The sequence below is a fragment of the Maylandia zebra genome, linkage group LG11, assembly GCF_041146795.1.
Source record: "Maylandia zebra isolate NMK-2024a linkage group LG11, Mzebra_GT3a, whole genome shotgun sequence".
In the NCBI taxonomy this organism is placed as follows: Eukaryota; Metazoa; Chordata; class Actinopteri; order Cichliformes; family Cichlidae; genus Maylandia; species Maylandia zebra.
The window spans coordinates 3,651,562-3,677,741 of NC_135177.1; the positions used below are offsets into that span (position 1 = coordinate 3,651,562).

Sequence of the window (26,180 nt, forward strand, 5' to 3'; positions counted from 1 at the left end):
GGATATGGTGGGTCACGAAGGATACAGCCGACCCATCCTTCAAATCTGAGAAAAAGGAGGACGCATTTGTTGGCCACATTTGTAGGAGTCTACGAATTTGGACAGCCTTCGTAGCGTTGCTGTGACGTAATCAGCCTTCAAATGCGGCCTCAGGAGGATGCAGCCAATGAATTTGAACACCTCCTTCATTACTTCCAAGAATGGACGCTCCCCCGGAAGGCTCTGGATCCTCTGCTCATTTCAGCCATGGTTCCCCCACTGCTCTGCACGGCAAACAGCACTGTTCTGTCATCTGCTCTGTCTCAGTAAGTGCAGCCTGGCAGCCAACACTGCCATAATTAGTCATCATCATCTTGCCATAATAGTAGCATATCTGTAGTATATCTGTTCCCTAAATCCTCCTGCATACTGTATTTTTTGGACTGTAAGGCGCACTTAAAATCCTTTAATTTTCTCAAAAATCGATAGTGCACCTTATAATCTGGTGCGCCATAAGTTTGAATTCTTGTTGTGTTTACTGTCCTCGAATTGAATTTTATGTGGTACATGGCACTTAAAAATCCGACTTTGGTAAGCTACGAAGCCTTGATGGATTGTCAGAGTATTACGGCTACCGTAGTGAGGAGCCTTGCAGAGTAATCTGGGTCCAAAACTCTGTCTACTTCAGGTCCCAAAGTCAAACGAACACTGCACCATCACCGAGAGTTAAAAACTGTCTAAATTCTTTCATCTTTAATAAAATGATCAGCGTTGCTGCTTTACTAGGTGTAACAATTAAATTGAACATCCAGGCATCCATGAAAACAGAATCTATTGAATTTAACGGAGTTAGAAGTTAGCAAGAAGTTAGCTCGCTAGTTTCCACCTAAACATGATATAGCATGTTCTGACTGAGAGATTTCTGAAAAAATTAAAACGTACAGCTCAGCTATCACTTCCAACATAAATGAAGACAGGAAGCAAAACAGCAGTGACCTTTGTTGGGTTACTGAAGTTTCGTCTTGATGCATTCTCAATCATCCAGGTAAGTGAATCTCCAAAAGTTGATTCTGTTCACTGTTCACTGTACACTATGTTACTCTGTTTGTGTCGGGGGACCCGATCCTTGGGGTGGACCAGTTTTTGGCGCAGTGTGTTTTGGGGTTTAAAAGCCACAGAGACCCGGTGTTTAGAAAAAATGCATCTCAATTGCTCCGATACTCCTGACACGTACGGGATCACTACAGGTTCCTTCAGTGGGCTGGTTTCAGTCATTATGCAAATGTCCTGTTTATAAGATTGGGGAAACCTACAGTCAGCTGAGACTGAAGCAGTCACTTGGATTAGTGACGAAACGTTTCTCCCACAAAACGCTACGTCCAGATGAACAGAATCAACTTTTGGAGGGTTACTGAAGTTGGACTAGCACATCATTACTACTATAATGATGTGCTATGTGATCGCTAGCGACACAGCTATGTTAGCATAACATAAACACAGTGAAGCTGGAGGATGAATGCTAACTTTTTTCCACTTGACAAAAGTTAATGTGAGGGTTCCCGATTGTTAGGGACAAATGCAATCACATGGCAGGAAACTGTAAACAATTCGACATTAATGAATCAATGGTACAGAAGTGGAGGAAGCAAGAAGAATGAGTTGGGTAAAGCCTTATAATCCGGTGCGTCTTATGGTCCGAAAAATATGGTAAATTAATTTGGATGAAACTTACCATTTGAATTTTTAGGGTACCAGGATTATCAACATCTAAATGGCTTTTGGGAATTCTTTTTATAGCACTGAAATCAATAATGTTGCTAGGCAACCTGTATGGGCTCAAATTGTGGTCATAAATATTTTGTACTTGTAAATCGGGATTTGTATGTGTATAAAGAATTTGTGTGTGCGTAAAAAAGATTTGTGTGTGGACTCAGCCAAAAAATACGCGTGAAACTCTGCACTCAAGTTTCAAGTCAAAAGCACGAATTTTGACCCCGTTTTTCTTCCTTTCATCTGATTGGCCAATGTCATGTCAATCACAAATTTAACTATCCAATTAGAGAACAGGTGGGTTTGGCTAATGGAGGGGTGTTTTATGGAATAATGGTGGCTGTAGCTCAGGAGGTAGAGCAGGTCACCTACTGATCGGAAGGTTGGAGGTTCGATCCCTGGCTCCTCCAGTTTGCATGCCAAGTGTCCTTGGGCAAGATACTAACCCCAAGTTGCTCTCCGATGCATCCATCGGAGTATGAATGTGTATGAGTGTAGTTAGAAAGCACTTAGTATAGAGGTAGTTCTTGTGAGAATCGGTGTGACTGGGTGAATGTGGCGTGTTGTATAGAGCGCTTTGAGTACTCCGGGAGAGCAGAAAAGCGCTATATAAGAATCAGTCCATTTACCAATAAATGCCCTTTCACATGCCAGCCCAGCATTTTCCTTCATCACCACGAAGGAAAACAGTCTGTGGTGGTCTCAGTTTGGTGATTTTTGTGTCACAGGTTTACGTGCTTAATACAGGGACCTCTTTTCAACAGCGCTGCGGACCTAGGGGGGGCAGTATTGTGGAAATGACAGTCTTCACTAGTGGGGATAGTTACAAAGCTTTCTCCGTTATGAATTAACAAATGTTTTTATTGAATATTTGAAGAACCAGCAAAAAAACCCAGAAACTCTTGTAGAGGACATAAAGTTAGAGATAGAAAAGACAAGGAGCAGGTGCATCTAGTACAGGTAGAGCTGCTGCAAAAACCCACAGAGCTCAGCAGCCAGCGCAACAAATTCTGGATCCTTGGCTTTTAGTTAGCAGTAGCATTAGCATTAGCAGCACATGCTGCATCAGATGTGAAAGGACCTTTATGCTGCGCACTGTGACTCACAGCCATGGTCCCGGGTCAGCCCTGACTTTGTGTTAAACTAATTCTAAAGTAATAATGGTATTTCTAACCACTGATATAGCACAACTTTATCCTTTCAACAGCTACTGAAAGTTAGGGGACCTAACTGCTATCGGATATTTACATAGAGATCCTCCAGCTTCAAACTGTATTACCCTTCAAGGACCTGCAGTTCAAAAAAGCACCCCTCCAACAGCCAAACCCATCTGTTCTCTGATTGGATAGTTAAATTTGTGATTGACATGACATAGGCCAATCAGATGAAAGGAAGAAAAACAGGGTCAAAATTCATACTTGTAACTTGAAACTTGAGTGCAGAGTTTCACACGTATTTTTTGGCTGAGTCCACACACAAATCTTTTTTACACACACACAAATTCTTTTTACACATACAAATCTGGTTTACACACACACACAAATTCTTTTTACACTTACAAATGCTGATTTACAAGTGACAAAATATTTATGACCACAATTTGAGCCCATAAACTTGCCCTGGCTGTACATTCATTTCTATTCAGTCTAACCCAGTATTGCAGCAAAGCGTGTAATAGCCACACCAATCCACTGGGTTCATTTGCAAGCACAAGTTGCAGTAAGTTCCAGTACCAGCAGATATTTTATTTCAAGCCAACATAATAATAAGCCAACAACAAAAATATATATATATTCCTGGGAAAGTGTTTAAGAGACATTACTAACACATTTACATGTAAATACATATTAACTTAATCTTTTCTGGCACAGAAGGACTCTGAAATGTACTTCACACCTTCCTTGAAAGGAACTTGGCTTTAAATATATTATCTCCCCCTGCTGGTATTGCAACATCTGCATGTGTGTCCCGCACACCCCAAAATTCACTATGAGATGATGGTTTATTTTTACCAGTTACATGATTTGCTAAGGGGTAAAAATGATCTGTTGATAAAGCATACCGTGTTTTATAGAAAACAACAGAATTCTTTTAAAGGGCACTTTACTATTTCTTTCTCCAGCTGGTAGTTACAATACGCTACAAACATTTGTGTTGCCAACAAATGATTTGTGAGCTACTTAGAAAACGAAACAAAGGCTACAACAGCAGACTAATTTTTAAAACTCTATACCATATGGACATAGCCTGTTTCTAAAACGTGTCAGCATACAGTGAAATTGCAGAAGAAAAGAATTTCCTCAGAACCTCAGCAGTCTAATATAATAATCTTTTACTTTGCACTAAGTAAGAGTAAAACAAAGGTTCTGTCTCCTGGTGGCCTGACTGATCAATGATGCACTATATCCACCTTAGCAACTAATATTAGCCAAAAAGCATTTTATTAAATAAAACGAATCTACTCATCACTAATGCCGATTGTTCTTTACCATAGCAAGGTCAGCTAATGCACCAAATCTGCTTGAGCTGATCTTGGTAAAGACACACCATCTAGACACAACTCTGCGGTCATTACACAACTTCTTAGGTATGCAATATATATGATGTAGAAAACACATGAAAACAATGAATGTGACATGACATACTATTTAGTATATTATTGATAGGTGAATATATTCAGCTTTGGTATCAAGATCTCCATAGTATAGTCATTTTACATGTTTAAATAAAAGAGGAGGCACAAATCCCCTATGTTGTTGTGTCAAGAAAAGCTTCTGACGTAGAAGTCTGCCAAATCAAACACACAGAGCTACCTGCTATGATGACCCCTTTTGCATGTGACCACAATACAGCAGCATAATGAGTTTAGCCTCTCAGCGCTTTAAAATATTATTTGTTGAATGTTGAAACCTTATATCTTAGTCAGCTCCTTTGAATTTTGATAATAATCTTTACAAATAAATGAACTTGGCTCATATGTGTTATTTTGATACAAATTGTTTAAAAAGCCTATTACATTTTTTTGCATAACTTGATGGAATAGATTTCACAAGATTACCAAAATATTTTTAAATTCTTTCTTATCTGCTTGTTACTCTTAAACTGATAATGAGTTTCATGTCTTTCATTTGAATCCCAGTCAAGGTCTGATCCCTTATCCTTCAGATGTGTATAAAGGCTCTGCTTGTCCTCACTGTAAAAACCCCTCGGTCTCAGTCCTCATCAGTCATGACCCTAACCAAGTGGCTTCATAATATGGCTTTTTTTTGTCTTGGCTGTTAGGGCACCAATAGAAAATTCTGGCTGGTATCCATCAAAAACTATTTACATTGTTTCTTCCAAAAATTGTTTTTGCTTGTGTCTAAAAAACAGAATTAAGATGTGGGCCACGGGTCGTCACTGATGACACTGATGTTAAAGTTCCTGCTTTCACTTGTTTTTATTAACAACATTTTTATACTGATGTCCTTTTCATAACTGTTCACGTTTGCCTTCCCTGATCTACTTTATCTTTTCATTGATTCATTGCAATTTTCCTTAACTTTGTTTTTGTTCTTCTTGGTCAGAATTGCTGCTCAAACTACAAACTTCTTTTTTGGGATTTTGAGCCTAATTGCTGCAATCTACCATTGACATGGACACACAGGCTCATACGAGCACGAGACAGGACACGAGAGAGCTCACTGAGCAATGAAGTGGTCAATCACTCATTTTAACAGAGTTTCTATCTGGATTATAGTTATAATGAAGATATCAGTCACCTTCACAATAAATGGAGGAGAGAATCTGAAGAAATGTTCGTCAAAAAAAGGAACTCAAATGCAGGAGTTTCAGAGTACTGCATATTCCAAAATAATTAATTTGTGGTGAGTTTATTTTATAAAATCAGCATTTTTTTTTAATCTGTTACATCATTCATTTTAAATGGTTGAAAGAAACTACTTAGTTTAAAAGGTCAAAAATATTGTCGTTAACATCAAAGAATTAAAGCCAATGGGCTTACACTTACTTACCAATAATGTTGTTAAGCTTGGTGTTTAGACTCATTCCATCCATTTTTAAGTCAAATATTAAAGAAAATCATCTCCAACAAACAAACCTTGGCCAATAAAAACTAAACAAATTAATAAAGCTTGTGTTGATTTAAACCTTAAATTAAGTTGCAGAACAGCCTGGCTTCTCAGATTGCTGTATATAAATAAAGTTGGGGCTCACAGCATATCGTGATAACACAAATATTATGTCTTAATTAATTTTTTTGTTAAGGACAATAAGTGCTTCTTTATTATCAAGAATAATTATTAATAAGATACAGAAATTAATAGCAAACAGAAAAGCCTCGTGGCAGTCTGTCTTGTTGGTTGACACATGGGAAGCAACACCTGCTAGTATTCATTTAGTTTTTAATGAGACATGAGTGGGAGAGGGGTTAGGCAGATGGGTTAGATGACCAGTTAGTGGGTGTAATAGAGGCTTGTCACATGTCTGCATGAACAGCACAGTCTCGTGGCAGTGTGTGATGTAACTGCTAAATTTTATCTGCTGATTTCTCTCCATAGAAATTAATTTTAAATTTTTTGGTGTGTATAATAAAGAACATCTGGGCCAAAACTTGGTGACAGTATAATTACATGTCAGTGCAACATAAAATTAAAAACACATGATTTGTTTTAAATCTGGTTATGAAGATGCCGAGAGAATCAATGTTGTGAATGTGGGAGAGAGTTCTAAAGACAAGAGGACACTCAGTAAAAGCTCTAAAGTCAGCTGTTTTACTACTAATATTTTTAATTTTACTAATAATTTCTTTAAGGTGCATGCCACTAAAGGTTCAGAATAAGTTTTGTTTAAACTTACTTTATATGAACTTTTTTTTTTTTTTGTGTCCCGTTTGAATCTTTAGCCGTCAGAATTGTTGTCTGAAGGCCAAGAAAGATGCCAAGTGGATTTACTTTACCAAGTGGATCATCATGGCCTTGCCATATTGGTCCATTTGATTGACCTTTATTATAATTATGTATTTATTTTATTTTCGTTTTTTAAAGATGGGACAGACATGACTGGGGGATAGGACAGGGAGAAAGAATGAAAGAAAGAGAGGGAGAGAAAGAAAAATAGAGGGGAGAAGAGATGATGAGAAAGGGGGGAAGAAAGAAGAAAAAAAAAGAAAAACAAACAAAACACCTGGATCACCACGATCACCAAAGAGCAACATAATAAAAACAACACCACTAGCTAATAGTAGATAACAGTAGATACTTTTTTAATTTCACCTGTTGAGAATGAAAAAAAGAAAACAAGCAGAAGAAAACGAGAGCAACATAATAAACAACATCACGATGATATATGGGAATATAACCGTAAATACTAAATATTAAACATTATTGTGCAGCACGTAAGATCGACAGAACACAGTGTGCTTTGAGGTAGGAGCCAAAAAGGGTGTAGTTTGTGTGTGTGAGCACCCGTGTGTACACCTGTGAGCATGGACGCGCTTGTTTTTAAAGGTTCCTACATGTAATGATCTGCTAGAGGGTGTGTGTGTGTGTGTGGGGGCACAGCCCCGTCCTCCAGGGCATGAAGCAGGTATGGAGGAAATAAAAACTCCAGACATCCAGAGGCCCCCAGAACACAAGAGACCAAAGAAGACCAACAGAGGGGCAGCCGCGCCACTGTCCCAGTAAGAGCTGAGGAGAGTCCCAGATGAGGGCTCACTCAGCAGCCGCGGAGCAGAAGCCAGGGGGAGTTGCAGTGACGTGCCCGTGACTTTATATGAACTTCTGCCACAAAGCAAACTTTCAACTGAAATACATTCGTTTCATAATTTCACTGACTGTCACAACAGGACAAGGACAGTTACTGTCCATTTGCAAGAACAAATGCTATTTTTTGATTTTGATTTTACCAACTAACATGATTCCCACCACCCCAGTGATGGCCACCTTCACTTGTATCAGTATCTCTATAGACCTAATCTTGAAAGTTATAACAACACTTGGAATCAACTACCGATCATTTATATGCCTAATTTTTTATAACCACGGATTATATGGACATTACATTGATTATCTCTGACTCTGATTACTAAGGAACTAAAGCTTTAGCAAATTCTTAGAAAGAAAAAAAAAAGAATCTACCCGACACAGAACTCCCTGCAAAACCACAATTTGTACGTTTGTAAGTTTCAGACTTTGGAGACAGACATTCTCGCTACGTTCCTGTATAGGCTAAAGACCTGCTACCTCTGGTTTCATATCATCAGTACCTGTTTGAGCTTAGTATCAATCCTCTCATCTAACCCTCTCCATGTGTACTGTATGTCACTAACTATCCCTTTTACTTCCCAAGTTCGAATTTATCATTAGTGATGATGTCAACCCCAACTCTAACACTTGGCAATCAGAATATGTCACTGACGTTTCCATGAAATCTGTCTCTCATGACTTGGTCTTTTCAGTCTTCTAAACCTCCATTATTTTACCACTTTGATAGATCCTGTTTTATTTTAAAACTAATTAACTGATAATTCACTTAATTCTTCTGGTGCTAAAATCACTTGTACTGTGATGTTATTGAAGTGTTCTGCAGATACCACTGCGTTTGACGGAGCTGGAGCCAGGTGACCATTTCAAACTTTAGAAAAGGAACTTCTTGACTTTGCTGGTATTGTGACTGCCATGCTATTTCAATAAACCCAGTCACTTGGGCTAAACTCAGAGTTCAGAGAATTCAGAGTTATTATGTTATTATTTCCCTCCAGTGGAAACAAGGATACTTATTCTTCTCCCTTGCTCACACGCTGACACACACACACACACAAAGTAAGTAATCCTGCCTCATCTGCTAAAACAAAGATTTTTGGTGTATTTCCATAAACATGAAGAGCCACTAATCTGAGAGCTGAATAAATAAAGCAGAAGGAGATTTCAGCTGGAAATGCATTTGATTGTCAGAAAGCAATAGCAGAAATACGAGTATTGTAAACCTTTAAATTTGATTGTTTTGTTTTTACTGGAGTGAAAATAAAATATGGGGATCAAAACAACATTTGAACAGGTTATAACACAAAGAAAAAACAGTGGTTTGAAAAACAGATTAGAAAATTAAGGTAGCAAAAAGAATAGACATCTATAGCCATGCTGAGGCCTGTGGGGTTGACCTGCTGTTGACATTAGATTAAAAGCAATCTTCAAAGTTGATTTGAAGGAAAATGTTTTGCTGAAATTCTATCCAGTGTAACACCAGGAGAAAAATCAATAACCCTTTTATTTTATTAACCTTTTTAAAGCTATGCAAAGGCTGTGGTTTGGTTTAGGCACCTAGGACTGTTTTCAGTGTGATTATATAATCGTTTGCATTTTGCTTCTGTATTGGGTGATGGATCTCCTCCTGTGCATGAAAACGATGATCCATTGAATTATTTTGATTTTCAGGAAGTGGACAAAGTCACCGAGAGGTAAATAACAAGGATGAGGCATTTTCTTTGGGTGACAACTGAAAACTCTGAAACCTGACTCACAAAATCCTTTTGTGAATTCACTCAGTAGTTGATTTTTGTCCTCTTACAACTTTTCTATGGCAAAGTTTTGATTTTCATCAACCTCTTTGTAGAACTTTTTGATCATTTCTCATTCACGGTTACAGTAATGAACATGGTTAAAGTTATGGAACAGTCATGTGTAGAAGAAACAAAGCTAACAGAATACTGCAATGATCTTTCCACCCCTCCATCCACCCTGACCTGCTCCCTATGCTAAATTTGTGGCTCTATAACAAATTAACAAGCTCCCCCTTTAGTTATAATTAACTCCTGAATGTTGTAGGTTTACTTTGTTAGCTGCTCTTAGCTCACTTAACTCACTGAAGTACAAACTTTATTTAAAAGCAAGTACTACTAAGCTGCTGAGCTATAGATAAAGCCAGTACGGCATACTGTTGGCAATATAAACAAAACACTAATGTCAGCAGCTGTGCTGTGAGATCAACTTATTTCAAACACAGAGAAGGTTAGAAGCAACAAAGGTTACCGTATACTACAAAGCACCTGTTAGCGCATCTAAATGAGTTGCAAAGGTGTGTTTATTCTCAGAAAAGTCAGCAAAATACCTGAAGAACAGGCACTGAAACTATGAGACAGAATGACAGGGCTGTGATCTCTGCCCGTCGCCACAGGTGTTAGAATTCATCTTACACTAGAGTGTTTGTACATTGCACTTCATCACAAAATGGCACATTGAAAGATTCAGGATTTCATTTTAAAAATTTCTAAGAGTAAAATTCAGTTTGCAAAATATCAGCATGATTCCATCTGTATTTTTAAGTCAAGTTTTTATCTATTCTAGCTGTAATAAAACTGAAATTCAGATTATTTTGGACAACACAATCACATGTCTGGAGTTAGTTGGCCATCTGGACAATGGCTTTATTAATATTCACCTGTTTCCCAAGTCAGTGCCACAGTTCAGATGGCCTAAAAACTCCAGACATGTGATTGTGTGATTGTTTTGTCCAAAATAATCTGAATCAGCACAGGCTAGTCAACACCACAGCATCGATGCAGCCTGCTGTTTTATGAATAGAACACTTTGCTCTACTCGATTTCCACCACCACCCATCCCTGGAAGAAAATAAATAAATAAAACAAAGTTTGTCAAGAAGCTATTCCAGCCATGAGGCTGTATTAGGTTTATGCATATTATATTAGGTTTTGCATTAATGACATGTGGCAGCATTATTAATCATGCAGGAATACAAACCCTTCTGATATGAACAAAGTTAAACTTTCTACAGTTTTTCTATTAAAACTATTTAACTCATTCACTGCCATTGACGTCTATAGCCGTCAATTGCAGTGTATGAGTCAATGGGTTTAACTCATTCACTGCCAATGGCTGGCAGTGAATGAGTTAATAATGGTAGGATAAACACAAAACATCTTCAGCAACTCCAAAGTTAATCTTCTCTTATCTCGTCTTATCTCTAATTCTAATTGAATATTGAATATCTAATTGGTGATTTGGAGTGGCTGTGTCTGACTAACAGAATCTATATACTTTATGTTTTACCACCTGCCTATTATATATAGCCAACCTATATATACAGTGGGGCAAAAAAGTATTTAGTCAGCCACCGATTGTGCAAGTTCCCCCACTTAAAATGATGACAGAGGTCAGTAATTTGCACCAGAGGTACACTTCAACTGTGAGAGACAGAATGTGAAAGAAAAATCCATGAATTCACATGGTAGGATTTGTAAAGAATTTATTCGTAAATCAGGGTGGAAAATAAGTATTTGGTCACCTCAAACAAGGAAAATCTCTGGCTCTCACAGACCTGTAACGTCTTCTGTAAGAAGCTTTTCTGTCCCCCACTCGTTACCTGTATGAATGGCACCTGTTTGAACTCATCATCTGTATAAAACACACCTGTCCACAGCCTCAAACAGTCAGACTCCAAACTCCGCCATGGCCAAGACCAAAGAGCTTTCGAAGGACACCAGGAAAAGTATTGTAGACCTGCACCAGACTGGGAAGAGTGAATCTACAATAGGCAAGCAGCTTGGTGTGAAAAAATCAACTGTGGGAGCAATCATCAGAAAATGGAAGACATACAAGACCACTGATAATCTCCCTCGATCTGGGGCTCCACGCAAGATCTCATCCCGTGGGGTCAAAATGATGATGAGAACGGTGAGCAAAGATCCCAGAACCACACGGGGGGACCTGGTGAATGACCTGCAGAGAGCTGGGACCAAAGTAACAAAGGTCACCATCAGTAACACACTACAACGGCAGGGAATCAAATCCCGCAGTGCCAGACGTGTTCCGCTGCTGAAGCCAGTGCATGTCCAGGCCCGTCTGAAGTTTGCCAGAGAGCACATGGATGATACAGCAGAGGATTGGGAGAATGTCATGTGGTCAGATGAAACCAAAGTAGAACTTTTTGGTATAAACTCAACTCGTCGTGTTTGGAAGAAGAAGAATACTGAGTTGCATCCCAAGAACACCATACCTACTGTGAAGCATGGGGGTGGAAACATCATGCTATGGGGCTGTTTTTCTGCCAAGGGGACAGGACGACTGATCCGTGTTAAGGACAGAATGAATGGGGCCATGTATCGTGAGATTTTGAGCCAAAACCTCCTTCCATCAGTGAGAAGTTTGAAGATGAAACGAGGCTGGGTCTTCCAACATGACAATGATCCAAAACACACCGCCCGGGCAACAAAGGAGTGGCTCCGTAAGAAGCATTTGAAAGTCCTGGAGTGGCCTAGCCAGTCTCCAGACCTCAACCCCATAGAAAATCTGTGGCGGGAGTTGAAAGTCCATGTTGCTCGGCGAAAGCCCCAAAACATCACTGCTCTCGAGAAGATCTGCATGGAGGAATGGGCCAAAATACCAGCTACTGTGTGTGCAAACCTGGTAAAGACCTATAGTAAACGTTTGACCTCTGTTATTGCCAACAAAGGTTATGTTACAAAGTATTCAGTTGTATTTTTGTTATTGACCAAATACTTATTTTCCACCCTAATTTACGAATAAATTCTTTACAAATCCTACCATGTGAATTCATGGATTTTTTTTCACATTCTGTCTCTCACAGTTGAAGTGTACCTCTGGTGCAAATTACTGACCTCTGTCATCATTTTAGGTGGGGGAACTTGCACAATCGGTGGCTGACTAAATACTTTTTTGCCCCACTGTATATAAAAATTCGAAAGGATGAATATTAAAATATAGGATATATTAAAGGTTGGCCTAATAGCTAAATGTTGTTTTCTGCCAGCCAAACTTGGCAAATAACATCAAAAGATTGTTTCCCCATCTGTATTAAATTATATTTGGTGGTGGCATGGCTCTGTTCTAGGAGACAGAACAGAGCAGGTACAGTGACAGCAGAAGTGACAACAGATAAGGCATTGATTACATCAGAAATAGCATCAATAGTATGAAATGGAGAAGCTGTGGTTGAAGTGTGTTACAAAGTGGCTTGCAGAGAGTCTCTGTAAGCAGGCAGATGCAGCGTACAGGAGAATGGTATCAGCTGCACTGTCATGGTCTGGTTGGGCACCTGCAGGTCTCAGACAGCGGCTCCTCCTCCTTTAGGCGGAGTCCGGTTGCTCCTCCCTGGCTGACCACCTGTGAGCAATCGTGCCAGCGGTATATCAGACCTGCGCTCTCAACCATTCATCGCCTGAGTATCTGCTATCCCCATAGATAGCACCCGGAGTGGAGATCTCGTTCCCCTCGCTCCCGTCCTCCTGGACCTGGGCCACCTGCTGCTTACACAACGTGGCCTGCCGGCCCACCGCTCACCTGCCTGCCTCCCCACGCCTCGACCGCTTCCGGGCCTTCCGCTCCACCTGTCCCCTCCATCTGAAACCAATGCCCCCGGTCCCTACCTAGTCCTGTTTCTACCTCCCCGCTGCCCCCGCTGTTCAGCCGTCCCCTAGAGGTGTCTAGGTCGCCCTCATTATTCACCGACGAATCCTACGCGCCACTAGTGTGGTGGCGTCGCTTTGTTTTTTACCTTTGTTTACCTGTGGGCGGAAATAAATCATTTGTTCTCTGTCACCTCGCTTCCGGGTTGGTTTCTGCACCTGTGTCCATCCCTGTTCCCTCGTGCCGCTGGGCCGTGACATGCACCACCAAATGGAATTAGCTGATCCCCTCAAACTGCTGGCTGAACTTACCCTGGGGTCAGTCTCCCTACCTGAAGCACAATGTTGATGATTCTTTATCATCCAGCCAAAGGAATCAACACATATTGGGAGAAATCTTTAACAAAGTCTGTCTGGTCTAAACTTGCTGGTCTCTGTGGCATATGATAGTGTTCTTAATCGTAACTTTCTTTTATACCTTTGTCTTTTCATTTAATTATAAACCATGTGAGACTCATGTACAAAAACGATGATTGTGGACAGAACGAGGTCAAACAGATCTAATTTCTTTTTTTAAGATTTCAAAAATGCAATCTGTAGTAAAAGTGTTCACAAAAAATGAAAAGTAAGTCTTCTTAGGATATCTGCAGGGAGGCAAACTGCGCTCAAGCAAGTTTCTGCAAAACACTGTGTTTGGCTGAAAAAGCATGCCATCCTGGAGTCTTTAAAACTATGTATTCATGTTGGATCTGCTATGTAGTGTTTATTTAGAGTCCTATTTTGGAGAGCTGACTCATGAGCCAGCTGACTTCTTGTTTGCTGGCAGACTTTGCATTTAATATGATAATCCTGACAAGAATCTCTTTTTTGAGTCAAATAGTTTCTAGAGAACAGTTGTTACATTTTTATTATTTTAAATAAGCAAGTGATGAGCATAACTTGATGAGCCACCATTAAACATAACATATATATTCCCCACTTGCACGTGCAGGCGATTAATCCTTCATGTTCGGGTCTGTCTGAATCTGTTCGCACAGGGTCTTAGCTAACCATTTTCAACCACCCTTGGGGGCGGGTTCCATTTTGACCTCAGGACTTCCAGGCCATACTGAGGTAAGCAACTGATCAGTTGTGGCGATCTTCCTGAGTTACTCATGGATCTTTGTTGTTTTATTCTGACAATCACTAGCCCTCAGCCACCTTCCTAGAGGAAGGAGCCATCCCCAAACTGTTCCCACCAAGTCGGGGGCATAAAATTGTCCTAAATTGATTTATTCTCATTCTTTTCAATTCTTATTCTATTTCTATTCAAGTACAATATTGTTGTGTTTTTTCTTAGTTTATCATATTTCTGTAAAGTTGTATACATGTACATGTATATTTCATTTTTTTCATTTTTATTTTTACAAGTTTGCACCTTTGATCCAGGAGGACAATATTTCGTCCCACTGTATACTTGAGTGTATTTTGTTGGGTTGACAATAAAACTCGACTTAACAGTTATTTATAAATCTCAGATTTGTGTAAGTAGTTTTATGACCTGAACATTTTTATAAAATAGAAAGTAAACTTGAATCTGAAATAACAAAAATCATGAAAGTATTACTTTAATTACTTTTATTAACCAGGAACATGATACCAGCGAACTCCAAAATTTATATACATATGTCCTTGGTGAAGAAGCCAGTCCATTTTAAAAACTTACCCCCATATATCTCCTCCTATATCTCAAACCAGTTTCTGCTGGCAATGAGGCAGAAGGACACTTCAGGGGGAAACACTTGCCTGTTCTGCCTCTTAGTGTACATTGGGTTTCTGCAGGTATCAGCATGGTTAGAGAATGCCATGGGCAAGTGGTCACTCTGCATTTTGGGTGGAGGCACAGAAACTGTGACACACCACAACTGCGCCTCCAGCTCCTACACAAAGGTGTGGTGTGTTCAGGTTCCTACTTTGTAATTTTCACATGCAAATAACTGAGAGAAAGTAAATTTAACAGCAGTTACTCATTAGTCGGGTCAGATAGCACATATTACTTATAAGAAAGCCTTGTTTTCAGCATTTATCTTGGTAAAGCAGCCCGGATGTTTTGGCTTATTAAAATCACTGTCCCATTTTCCCATTTTCTGTACATTGATTAAAAGATCCAGGATGAACTGATTCATCCCTTATTGACTAATCCTGGTAAGTCTGGGGTTTTTTTTCGTTGTGTGTGTGTGTGTGTGTGTGTGTGTGTGTGTGTGTGTGTGTGTGTGTGTGTGTGTGTGTGTGTGTGTGTGTGTGTGTGTGTGTGTTTTCAGTTCTTAAGACACACAAAACAGTAAGACTAGCCAACCCTCATTCAATCATCAGAAATTGTCATGTCCTCATAAACATATCAATATAGGAAACCACGATCAGGAGGTCCATGCTTTGGAGGAAGGACGAATGGGAGGTGTAAAGTTTGAAACTGTCAGCTATCATTGGAGGGTAATGTAATGTAATATACTAATATTGGAGAGTAACCCCTACATGCAGCTCACTGGCAAAATGAAGCAGTGGTGCTTTTATTTTAGGTTATTCCTTTATTTCATCCATAAGTAAGTGCTGGCTGTAAAAAGAAATCCCAGATTTTTCTCCTGATATGACTCCTAAAAAATATTTTTTATTCCAACATCTCTCTGAAAAACCAAAAAGTGTAAAAGCAAATATTCACAAAAAAAGCCATCCATCCATCCATCCATTCGCTACCGCTTATCTTTTTCAGGGTCGCGGGGGGTGCTGGAGCCTATCCCAGCTGTCATAGGGCAAGAGGCGGGGTACACCCTGGACAGGCCGCCAGTCTGTCGCAGGGCCAAAAAAAGCCAACAAATAGAAAATGAAAAAAGAAAGAAAAAACCCCAAACATATTTTGCCATAAGGAGAATGGAAAGAAAACAGATTACACTTCCTCTTAAATCCACTTACATCAGTGGAACAAATGATTCTTCACTCCTAAGAAGCAATATTTGAGTAAATGCATCTGAAATATATAAATGAAAGGTTTATTTAAGGAAACCATGCTGAATGCATTCAAATCAAGTACATTTAATTTCACCAGACTCCGTTAAATATAAAATTTTGTGTTATTCTTTTGGAAGACAATCAATGGAAAACGTATAGGTAATGAAATTAGTTAAAGTCAACATTTAAACTGCAGCTGACTTGGTGTTTCCCTGTTTGACCGTTATTAAGTAGATACATTTATTTTTGAGGGCATAGCCAAGGCATTGGTATTAAATGAATATTGTCATAGTTATTATTCATATTCAGAATTCTTTACATAGTTTTTCTGTCCCTAACCCAACCATAACATCTGTGTACATCGTGGCTATTCAACATGTATTTAAACAGATGCTGTTTATCTCCTATATATTAAAGACATTATTTATTCATTCACAGTTGTTTAATTAGGCTGTACCTACTGTGATTTTGCGCCTGTGGGTATGACTTTCTGTCTTTGCAGCTGATATCACTCTGTAATTAGGGCTAAGAGTTTCTGAGGTCAGGGAGAGGAGAGGTTCAGTGTACCTTTGCTCTGTGAGCTCTGTGTGTGCTTGTGGCAAATTACACCTGAGGACAGGAGTGTGCTTTGCCTAACCTTTTGGCTTATGGTTTTTGTGTCCTACATGTAGGTTTTGTTATCTTTACTTTTCTGTTTTAGATTAATTATTAACCATTATTTTATTCCCAGTTTTGCCACCTTGTATCCATTTTCAACCCAGACATTTTTTCTGTTACATCCCCACGTCCACTGGGCTTTCTGGAGAACATAACAGAAATCATTTGACACAATTTATGAGAATGATTTTATCTTCTATTTATTTTTATTATAACTTTTTTCCACGAACTTTACAAAGTTAATGTTCTAATAATGATCATTTCAAATGATTAAATGACATTTTGTTTTAAATTGAAATTTTTTTTTCCATGAACCATTTTATTTAAATCTAAATGATACACCACAGTACACCACACAAAGGCACAGTTTGAAGTTTGAGCTCTATTCACTGTTACGACCCGGCTCAAAAGCCGCAACATAAAAAAAAGGGAGATGAATAACAGAGTGTGGGTGAGAAGAGGTTTCATCCTAAAATGGAAAACCAGGTTGGCTAAAATGGCTGGTGCCACCAAGGCAAAGACTAGTGCACTGCCGGAAAGCTTGCCTCAGGTATGCTTTTATCCACACCTGACTAGGTGTGGCCAATTAGCACCAGCTGAAAACACTGAGACGATTAAAAGCTGCAGAGGGACGTAACATTCACATCAATTTACACAAACTGGAATGACTTAGTTTACCCTGGCCAGTATTCACGGATAAATCATATTATCCCTTGACATTTAATCAGCAAACAGCTTATTTTAAACTTAATGCGTCAAACCAATGACTAGTGCTTGTTGTTCATAATGCAGCTTTAATGTTAAGCACACATTGGGAAAAGGTCGCCACCCACACATAAGTGCAGATATCACAAGTGAAAGGAATCTATCACTTCAAAAAAAGAAAGATATCAGTTCTATACATCGCCTAACTACAATAGAAGCCATTATTGAAAATACCCACCCAGCACTTCAATCACACTCTAGATCTTGTTTTAACATATGGCATAGAAACAGAACATTTAAGGGTGTTTCCTGAAAACCCTCTCCTGTCTGATCATTTCCTAATTACTTTTAAATTTACAATAATTGATTACATAGCAGTGGGGAGTAGACTTCATCACAGTAGATGTCTTTCTGAAAGACATCTGCTATAACTAAGTTTAAAAATATAATTAGCATCTTCAATGCCCTGTAACAACACAGAGCAGAGCAGCTACCTGAACGCTACTCCAACAGAGGTCGATTATCTTGTTAATAATTTTACCTCCTCACTACGTACGACTCTGGATACTGTAGCTCCGGTGAAAACTAAGGTCTCAAATCAGAAGTACCTGACTCCGTGGTATAATTCTCAAACACGTAGCCTAAAGCAGATAACTCGTAATCTGGAGAGGAAATGGCGTGTCACAAATTTAAAGGATCATCATTTAGCCTGGAGAAATAGTTTGCTGCTTTATAAGAAAGCCCTCCGCAAAGCCAGAACATCTTACTATCTCCAACCTTCCTTTCATATCAAACATCCTTGAAAGAGTAGTTGTCAAACAGCTAACAGATCATCTGCAGAGGAATGGCTTATTGAAGAGTTTCAGTCAGGTTTCAGAGCTCATCACAGCACAGAAACAGCTTTAGTGAAGGTTACAAATGATCTTCTTATGGCCTCTGACAGTGGACTCATCTCTGTACTCTTCAATACTGTCGACCATAATATCCTATTAGAGCGATTAGAACATGCTGTAGGTATTACAGGTACTGCACTGCATATCTATCTAACAGACTCCAATTTGTACATGCAAATGGAGAGTCCTCTTCTCCCAAGGTTAATTATGGAGTTCGATATCGTTAGGGCTAGATCAGGTGACCCTGAATCCTCCCTTAGTTTTGCTGCAATAGGTTTACGCTGCTGGGGGATTCCCATGATGCAGTGAGTGTGTCTTCTTCAGTCACCTTTCTCACTCACTATGTGTTAAAAGACCTCTAGAATAGAATAGAATACTTTTTATTTGTCAATTTCTTCAAATGTACTTGCCATACAAAGGAATTGAAATTACGTTTCACACTGTCCCATGCGTAGACCTCTCTGCATTGAGTCATTAATTGTTATTAATCTCTGGCTCTCTTCTACAGCAGGTCTTTTATCCTGTCTTCCCTCTGTCGCCTCAAACAGTCGCAGCACATGGACGCCCCTCCCTGAGCCTGGTCCTGCCGGAGATCTTCCTGTTAAAAGGGAGTTTTTCCTTCCCACTGTCACCAAAGTGCTTGCTCAAAGGGGATCATGTGATCTGTATGTATTATTGTAGGGTCTACCTTACAATATAAAATGCCTTGAGGCGACTGTTGTTGTGATTTCTGACATCTGGCAATGCCATGTACCTGACTGCAGTGTAATGTTGTGGATGATGGCTCTTACCACAGTGGTCAACCTCATTTTCTTGCTGAAACAGCTATGATAATGATGAGGATGGTGAGGATGATGGCACCAACCAATAGGAGGTAACACTTCCTCTTCCTCAGCTGTCTCTGTGGGGAGAAAGGGTAATTTAGTGGGCGGAGTTATGTTACTGTTACATTTATAATAAAAAAAAAGTTATTTAGTTAGATTATCTTTTGCTGGATAAATATGTTGAGACATGTTTTGGCAGTAAAGTATGGTGGCGGTTAGCACTGTTGCCTCACAGCAAGAAGTTCCTGAGTTCAAGTCCACCATCAAGTCTTTATGTGTGGAGTTTGCATGTTCTCCTGTGTTTGCTTTGGTTCTCTATGGGTACTCCGTAAAATGCAATTAGTGGGGTTTGGTTAATTGGTCATTCTAAGTTGCTAAATTGCAAAGGGTTGTCTGTTCCTACGTGTTAGCCCTGCAACAGACTGGCGACCAAGTCTGCCAGGGTGTACCCTGCCTGTCGCCCTAAGACAGCTGGGATAGGCTCCGAACTGACCACGTAGAACATCTGAGAATGTAAACACTATAAAATACAATGACTTTGGAAATTTACAGTATTTTATCAAGTGACACATTGTAGTCCACTGGTGTTGACAATAACAAACCTGTGGTTTCTCCCATCTCCACTCAATAACTGTACTGTTAGCTGTAGTGGCATTTCCATTGTCTTTGCAAAGTTAAACAAGAAAGCACGAAATCACAGTTGACATTCGTGTCCAACCATGAAACTTTTGTCAGTTACTGAACTCAGTATATTAACTAAAGATAACTAAAGATAATAACTAAACAGGCAAAACAGTAAGAAATCATAAGATCTAGCTCACGCTCCAATTATTTTCTTTTTACTTTTTTAAAATCAAGACTCCACTGACATCTTGATCAGTAGAGTCAGTCAGAAGAGACTTCTAAAAATCTGCAAACTTTTTGAATTACAAGCTTTTGACTGTAACTGAATAAATGTCTGAACAGTCTGTTTGTGTAGAAGTTCATCACCAAATCATACAAACATTAAACTAATCATTGTGACTTTTTATAAATAAACAATGCCAAGTTGACAGACCAAATCTTGAAATGTCACATGTCACTGTCACACTGGCCTTCGACTGATGCCTCCACTGTTGTAAATTACATTTTTAGTCAGATGTTTTAGAATGGAGAAAAAGAAAATATGCATACTCCTGTACTTTGAACTGTGTTTTTATTTTTATTTTTATTATATGTATTGTGTATATGTGACTGTTTTAGGAGAATGTGCCAGTTTTTATTGATCTCTATGGATTTCTGAGGCATTTGTATAACATGAGTAGCATTTGATTTTCATAAATACAACTAATAGTTAATAAGTTGCAGGAAGTTCCACATTAGTACGGAGTACCTCTGTCTTAAAATATTAAGTATTCAATAAATTTTTTTTGTTAAACTTGTGTAAACTACAATAAAAATACTTTGTTAGTACAACACATTTTTTTGTATTCCATTTTACTTCTTTCTTGTGGGTAGCAGTGGGCATGATTTTTCTTAGTAAGGTTAACTAATTAGAAATTACAGTGTACATGAAGACTGTGCTATTCTCATTAAATATTCATATTTGTTATTGTGCCAGCTTTTGTTTTTCTAAGACAGCTTTGATTCAACCGAACATTTGTTATTTCATAAGAGTGACAACATTCATATCTACATGATTTTAATAATTTTTCCACACAAACAGCGTTCGCCAATGTCCATGTGGTGCACTGACTGATGTAAAGGCCAAGCTCCATTTTAATAACTACATAGCCACAACGCGTGCTTTTCCGTCCCCAGCTAATTTAAAGCAACCCCATAGCACACAGCTGATGCACTTAGAATATGAATGAATAAAAACAACAGCTGACATTTTGAAAATACACATGGCGAAACAAAGGAAGTGGCATTTCAGCCAAATGAGATCAACACAGCTTCAGAGGAAGAAGATGATTCTGGGTCACACAAACAAATACTGATAAAATGCATTAATAGAAATGGTCCTGTTGCATTGCTCTTCCCCTGAACGTATTCAGCGTCTCAGGCTGATCTATTAATTATCTCGTTTACCACTCATATCATTTCTTAACTTTAAAATCAAGAGAACAACACAAAGAAAAAAATATGCTAGAATGATTTCTGCAGGTTTATCTCTTTACTCCAAAGCAGCTAAAAAGGTAATCATTAAATTAGCACCTGTTAAAAAAAAGGAACTTGATTTGCACAAAGATGTTACAGTGCTTAATAGCTTCAGTCATAAGAGGCTTTTAGCACACAACGCTAAAAACAGAGAATGTTTGACTTGTTGAAGAATGCACTTTTCTTTCTTTTTTACTTATTTGCAAGATTTTATAATTATATTTCCAGTGTCAGGGTTTATACATAGCATTAAAGCTGAACACTGTTTAAGGCAATATGATATAATTACATGATTCTGTAATTACCGGTGATGTATAACGAGGTGTAGCTTGATTGCTTCTCCTTAATGGGACGTGACCCACTATGTTCAATTTTACTATCTCTAAAATTTTATTATGTTGTCTGTTGTTTAACAGTTTTTACTTTGTGTTACACATTCAGAATTTGATTGACTGTCATATTATTAAAAACAATGGTTCTTTTTTTTTCATATAAACCAGAAACTAGTAACTCTGCAATGGCAATGAAATTAATACCCATTATGTCAGTTGTACATACAAGTATAAATAGTACCTGTAAAGTTAGTCAGGATTAGAATTTTTCTGTAAATTATACGTTTGTTTTAATGTACGGTTAGTATGCTGTCTGTTTTGGTTTGTGTTTGTTTTATTTACTGACTGTAGAGTCTGATGGTTCAGAGGGAACATTTTTTCTCTTCTGTTATTCTTCAAAATAAATATGGGCACTCTTCTTCTTTTAAAAGTCTTATTAAATGTTTTTATTTAGTAGTCATTAGATAGCAAAGTACTGTAGCAGTCTGTGTAGAGTGGAAATAAATATTTAAAGTTGCACAAGAAAAGGCGTGACATATATTATAGTGAATCCCTTTTAAGTGTTTAGCTAACAGTTTAACTAATTGTGCATTAATACTGTTTTCAATTTATTTTTTCTGTTACTTGTGGTACAATTTACATTTCAAACAGAGCAAGGATTCATTCCAAAGAGTACATAAACTTTAAACGCCCGTGTCAACAACTATTTGCCATATCTGGTTGGCGGGTGTGTGTGTGTGTGTGTGGGGGGGGGGGGGGTGCTGAGGCAGTATTGCTTGTGTTAAGCAAAAATATTCAGCAAAATGGAGGGAAGAGCAGTGGTTAGGGAATATGTATATATATATATATATATATATATATATATATATATATATATATATATATATATATGTTTGCTTCTTGTCTCCTCAGGCGGGGACGATGTGTTGGAGCAGAGAATCTATGTTGTCTCGAAATGCTTTTTCTCCCATTTTTTTCCAGCCTGTTTTCTGCTACAAAGGCAGCGGGAGCAGTGGCGTTAGACCAGAGCCGAGGCTGGAGTCTTTAAATCCTGACGCGCTTCAAAGCACGGAGAGAGCAATTCATCTTCTTATCTGAGACTCAAAACAGGCTTTCTGTGTGGAAGAGAGAGGGAGAGGGAAGAGGAAGAGAAAAAATGCTGTCGAGTAATTTTCCGTTTAAACGTTCCACTCCACAACAATTTGCATAAGCAGCCCTGCGTCTGTGATAAGAAGATTGGTAATTTTCAAAGGCTCTGTGGGGATTGAGAATTAAAAGCCTTTCTCCGCTATCTCCCCTCTTGCAGCTGGCCACCACAGATTCCCCGGCTTCTCTCACGCATTTCCTCCTAAACTACGCCTTGTAAACTTTCTCTGCCATCCTCTCCTTCTCCCTGCTCGCTCTGACGGTGCAGCAGCTTCCTCTCACCCTAAACTATATACTCTGCCTCTCTCTTCCATACACTCCTTTCCTTTTTTCCTCCAGCTCGCGTAGACCAGTCCTGCTGTTATTTGAGGAGAACAACAACATAAATAAGGTAGAGGGGGAACAAAAACGGGCTTAGTATAACAAAGGAAGCCTTGCAGTATTTTTAAAACCAGAATTTTCCAGATTGCAAAGCAAGCAGAGAGGCAGGACAGGGAGACTCACAGGGGCAGAGACAATTGAGGAGAGAGGGGGGATGCTCTTATCACAAGTAAGTTAATCTGCCAAAGAAAGTGTCCTTGGTGCCAGGACTTCAGGGCTTATGGGTGGTGCATACCCTCAGTAAAAAGATAGTGTGTAAGTCACACCTTTTTTTTTTAAATTCACTTTTACTGTCTAATATAAGGGAGTTCATATTGAATCTGTTTTTACACTCAATATGGCTTTACAAGAACTGATATCCATACTTAGCAGCAAAGTCAGTATCTTCAGTCGTGCTGTTGATGGTGAAAAAGTCATTTGGTAACATTTTTGCTAACGGTGGAACTACTTAGTAAATGCATTTTAAAATTTAAACATAAAAACACAGTTCTGAACTAGAAACTTGAAAAGAATTAATGCTAAAAGATGTCCTTCATATTACAATAGAAGTCAATTAGGAAAAAAAATCATAATGAACATAACACATTTTTAAGTTCAGACATCTCACATTTGAAATGATCTTGGAGTTCATTTCAAATGTGCACCAGAATAATTAATTTGTCCAACAAGGAAACCATTTTTGTTGTTCTGACTCAGTACACCACCGCAGTGAATTTCAAATTATACAATCATTATATAACTGAAGGCCACACTGAAGGCCTGCACTTCAATCCCATCTGAAATAAGTGTTTCATTTTTGAAACAAATGCAGGAATCACGATCCACAAACTTGTTCTTTGCAGGAGGAACACGAGGCCCAACTGTTATATTCATAGTCACATGGACCTCTCTCAAGATAAAAACTGTCCACTTTTTGCTGGTTATGGTTATGTGTGTCTAAGTTATTATTATAAATAAAAATGTGCAAACAAAGAATCAGTGTTCTCACAGGAGCAAAAGACATATAAAATAAATGTAATTAGTTGTTTATATTCACTGAAACAAAATGTAATGCCTTAAGTAAATGTCTAACCCTCTATTTATTTCTTCAAAAGAAATAAATTGGTGCTTTTTTTATGTTGTTAGGCTGTTCGTTCAGTGCAGGCCTTACATAAAAGTACACAAGAATAATAAAAATTCAACACAGGACTAAGGCCAAAACTAATACATGTACACTCTCAGTGCCCTAGAGCCAATCAGGAAAAATTCAAAACAGCAAAAAAAAAAAAAAACCCAGACTGATTTAACAGAAGATTATTTTTTCCAAACGAAAACCAGAGAAAAACATGTCAGGTTAGATCTGCCAAGGGAGAGAGAGGGACTGCATAATGACACATCCTACAACATAAAAGCTACAACAACAGGTAAAGTGGAACTACATGGAATTTAGCCTGTAGCAGAGAATAAAGAACAACCACATAACCTGCTCTAACTCTTGTAGGTGAGTCATTATGTTGCTCATGTTGAGTGTTTGACTTTTCTAAATTTATATATTTTACAGGCCACGTGTAAGTGTGCGTGACTTGGTGTAGCATTCAGAAATGTGCACATTTTTGAATGCTACAACAAACATGCTTCCTACTTCTGTGTTAAAGGTACAGTGAGTTGTTTATTGTTATTTAATTGAAAAAAAGAATCTTTTACTCATCAATACACATTAATTAATTTGTAATTATATCTTTGAAAAATCAAAATACATAAGAGCAAGTGCTAGTTTGTGGAAGCCGTCATGTTGGACCCGGAATCTTGAACACAGTGCCTGTAATGGACATTGCTGTCCTACCTAATCACGTTTTATATGTATTCAGCTAGAGACTTGCCACATACATAGTATGCCAAAGGCAGAGGACGGAGAGCTTCTAGGTGTTGGAATGCCACAGACGCAAAATCATGTGAGAAGGAGTTCCCTTCACCAAAGAGACAACGTGACCGGTATCTGGGTAAAATGTCATTCTCTTCTTCTTCACATCAAGCCTCATCTCCTAAACTGAAGTCAGGGCTCTAACGCACAAAAACATGATTAATTGCAATTACTCATTGTCAAGAATTGGACATGCGACCCTCCCGTCACCTTCTAGACAGTTGAGAGCAAGCTGGCTAAATAACAACACTATCTGGTTAAACGCTAACATTATCCCAGATAATTTTAATGCTGTGCTCATTACAAGCTAATACTCAATGTCCAGTAATGTTAGCTCAACTTTAAAGAAAGCACACAGTGGCAAAAACAGCCGTGCTTACTGAAAGAAAAGTTCAGGATATCCTCAACAACTCACCTCGTAGTGGGACAGATAGTGTCAGACCAGTTTGGTATCGCTGTCATCGGACAGACGTGAGAGTCACTGAATTACTAACTGTTACTGGACACCATTTTACAGCCTTCTCAAGATTACATAGGTGTGGACATTTATTGACAGCTAACTCTATAAAATTTACTATTTTGTTTGTTTTATTTCCCACCGTCTATTTACAAGAGGTTCCAAATCTTGGAAAACTTTCTAATTTACGTCTCCCCTTTACTGTTCAGACTGTGGTGTAATTTTGTCTCCTTCAGCTTAGGATGAGCTCTGATATAATACCCTTTCTTTCATTCACAGATTTAAAAATGACCATTCACTCATTCATCATCATGTTCAGACTTAATTACTGTAAAGAACTTTACTTAGCGTAAAGGAGAGATTTCAGTTAGTTTAAAATTCTACTGCTTGGTTCTAACTCTCTAGCAGACCACTAGCAATTTGATTATTTTATTGGTTGTTTTTAAAACATTTCACAGGTAACTGCTAATGTTTATCAGTAATTTTTTAATCTTTCTTTTTTTTATAGAACCTTGATCGCTATTTGCGCTTGCCAGGATCTGACGGCGCCCTGACCGGTGGACCTGCCAGTGTGTATATCTGTGTGCGTGTGTATGTGTCTCTCCTATCGCCCTGTCTTCCCCTCCGGCTCCGCT

At 38.6% G+C, this 26,180-nt stretch overlaps 1 protein-coding gene across 6 annotated transcripts in view; it reads right to left on the minus strand.

The window, feature by feature from the left end:
• Positions 1 to 26,180, minus strand: part of tsnare1 (T-SNARE Domain Containing 1) — a 271,580-nt gene that overhangs the window by 19,112 nt on the left and 226,288 nt on the right. For 3 of the 6 annotated variants that reach the window (XM_076889687.1, XM_076889691.1, XM_076889688.1), the window contains exon 11: positions 19,158 to 19,267. The exons of 1 other annotated variant lie outside the window; for it this stretch is intronic. In XM_076889687.1, coding sequence (XP_076745802.1) covers positions 19,172 to 19,267 — 96 coding nt within the window. In that variant the 3' untranslated portion in view covers positions 19,158 to 19,171. Of the gene's footprint in view, positions 1 to 18,927; positions 18,965 to 19,157; positions 19,268 to 26,180 lie in introns of those variants that run through there. 2 more of the 6 variants (XM_076889690.1, XM_076889689.1) reach the window with 2 other exon arrangements.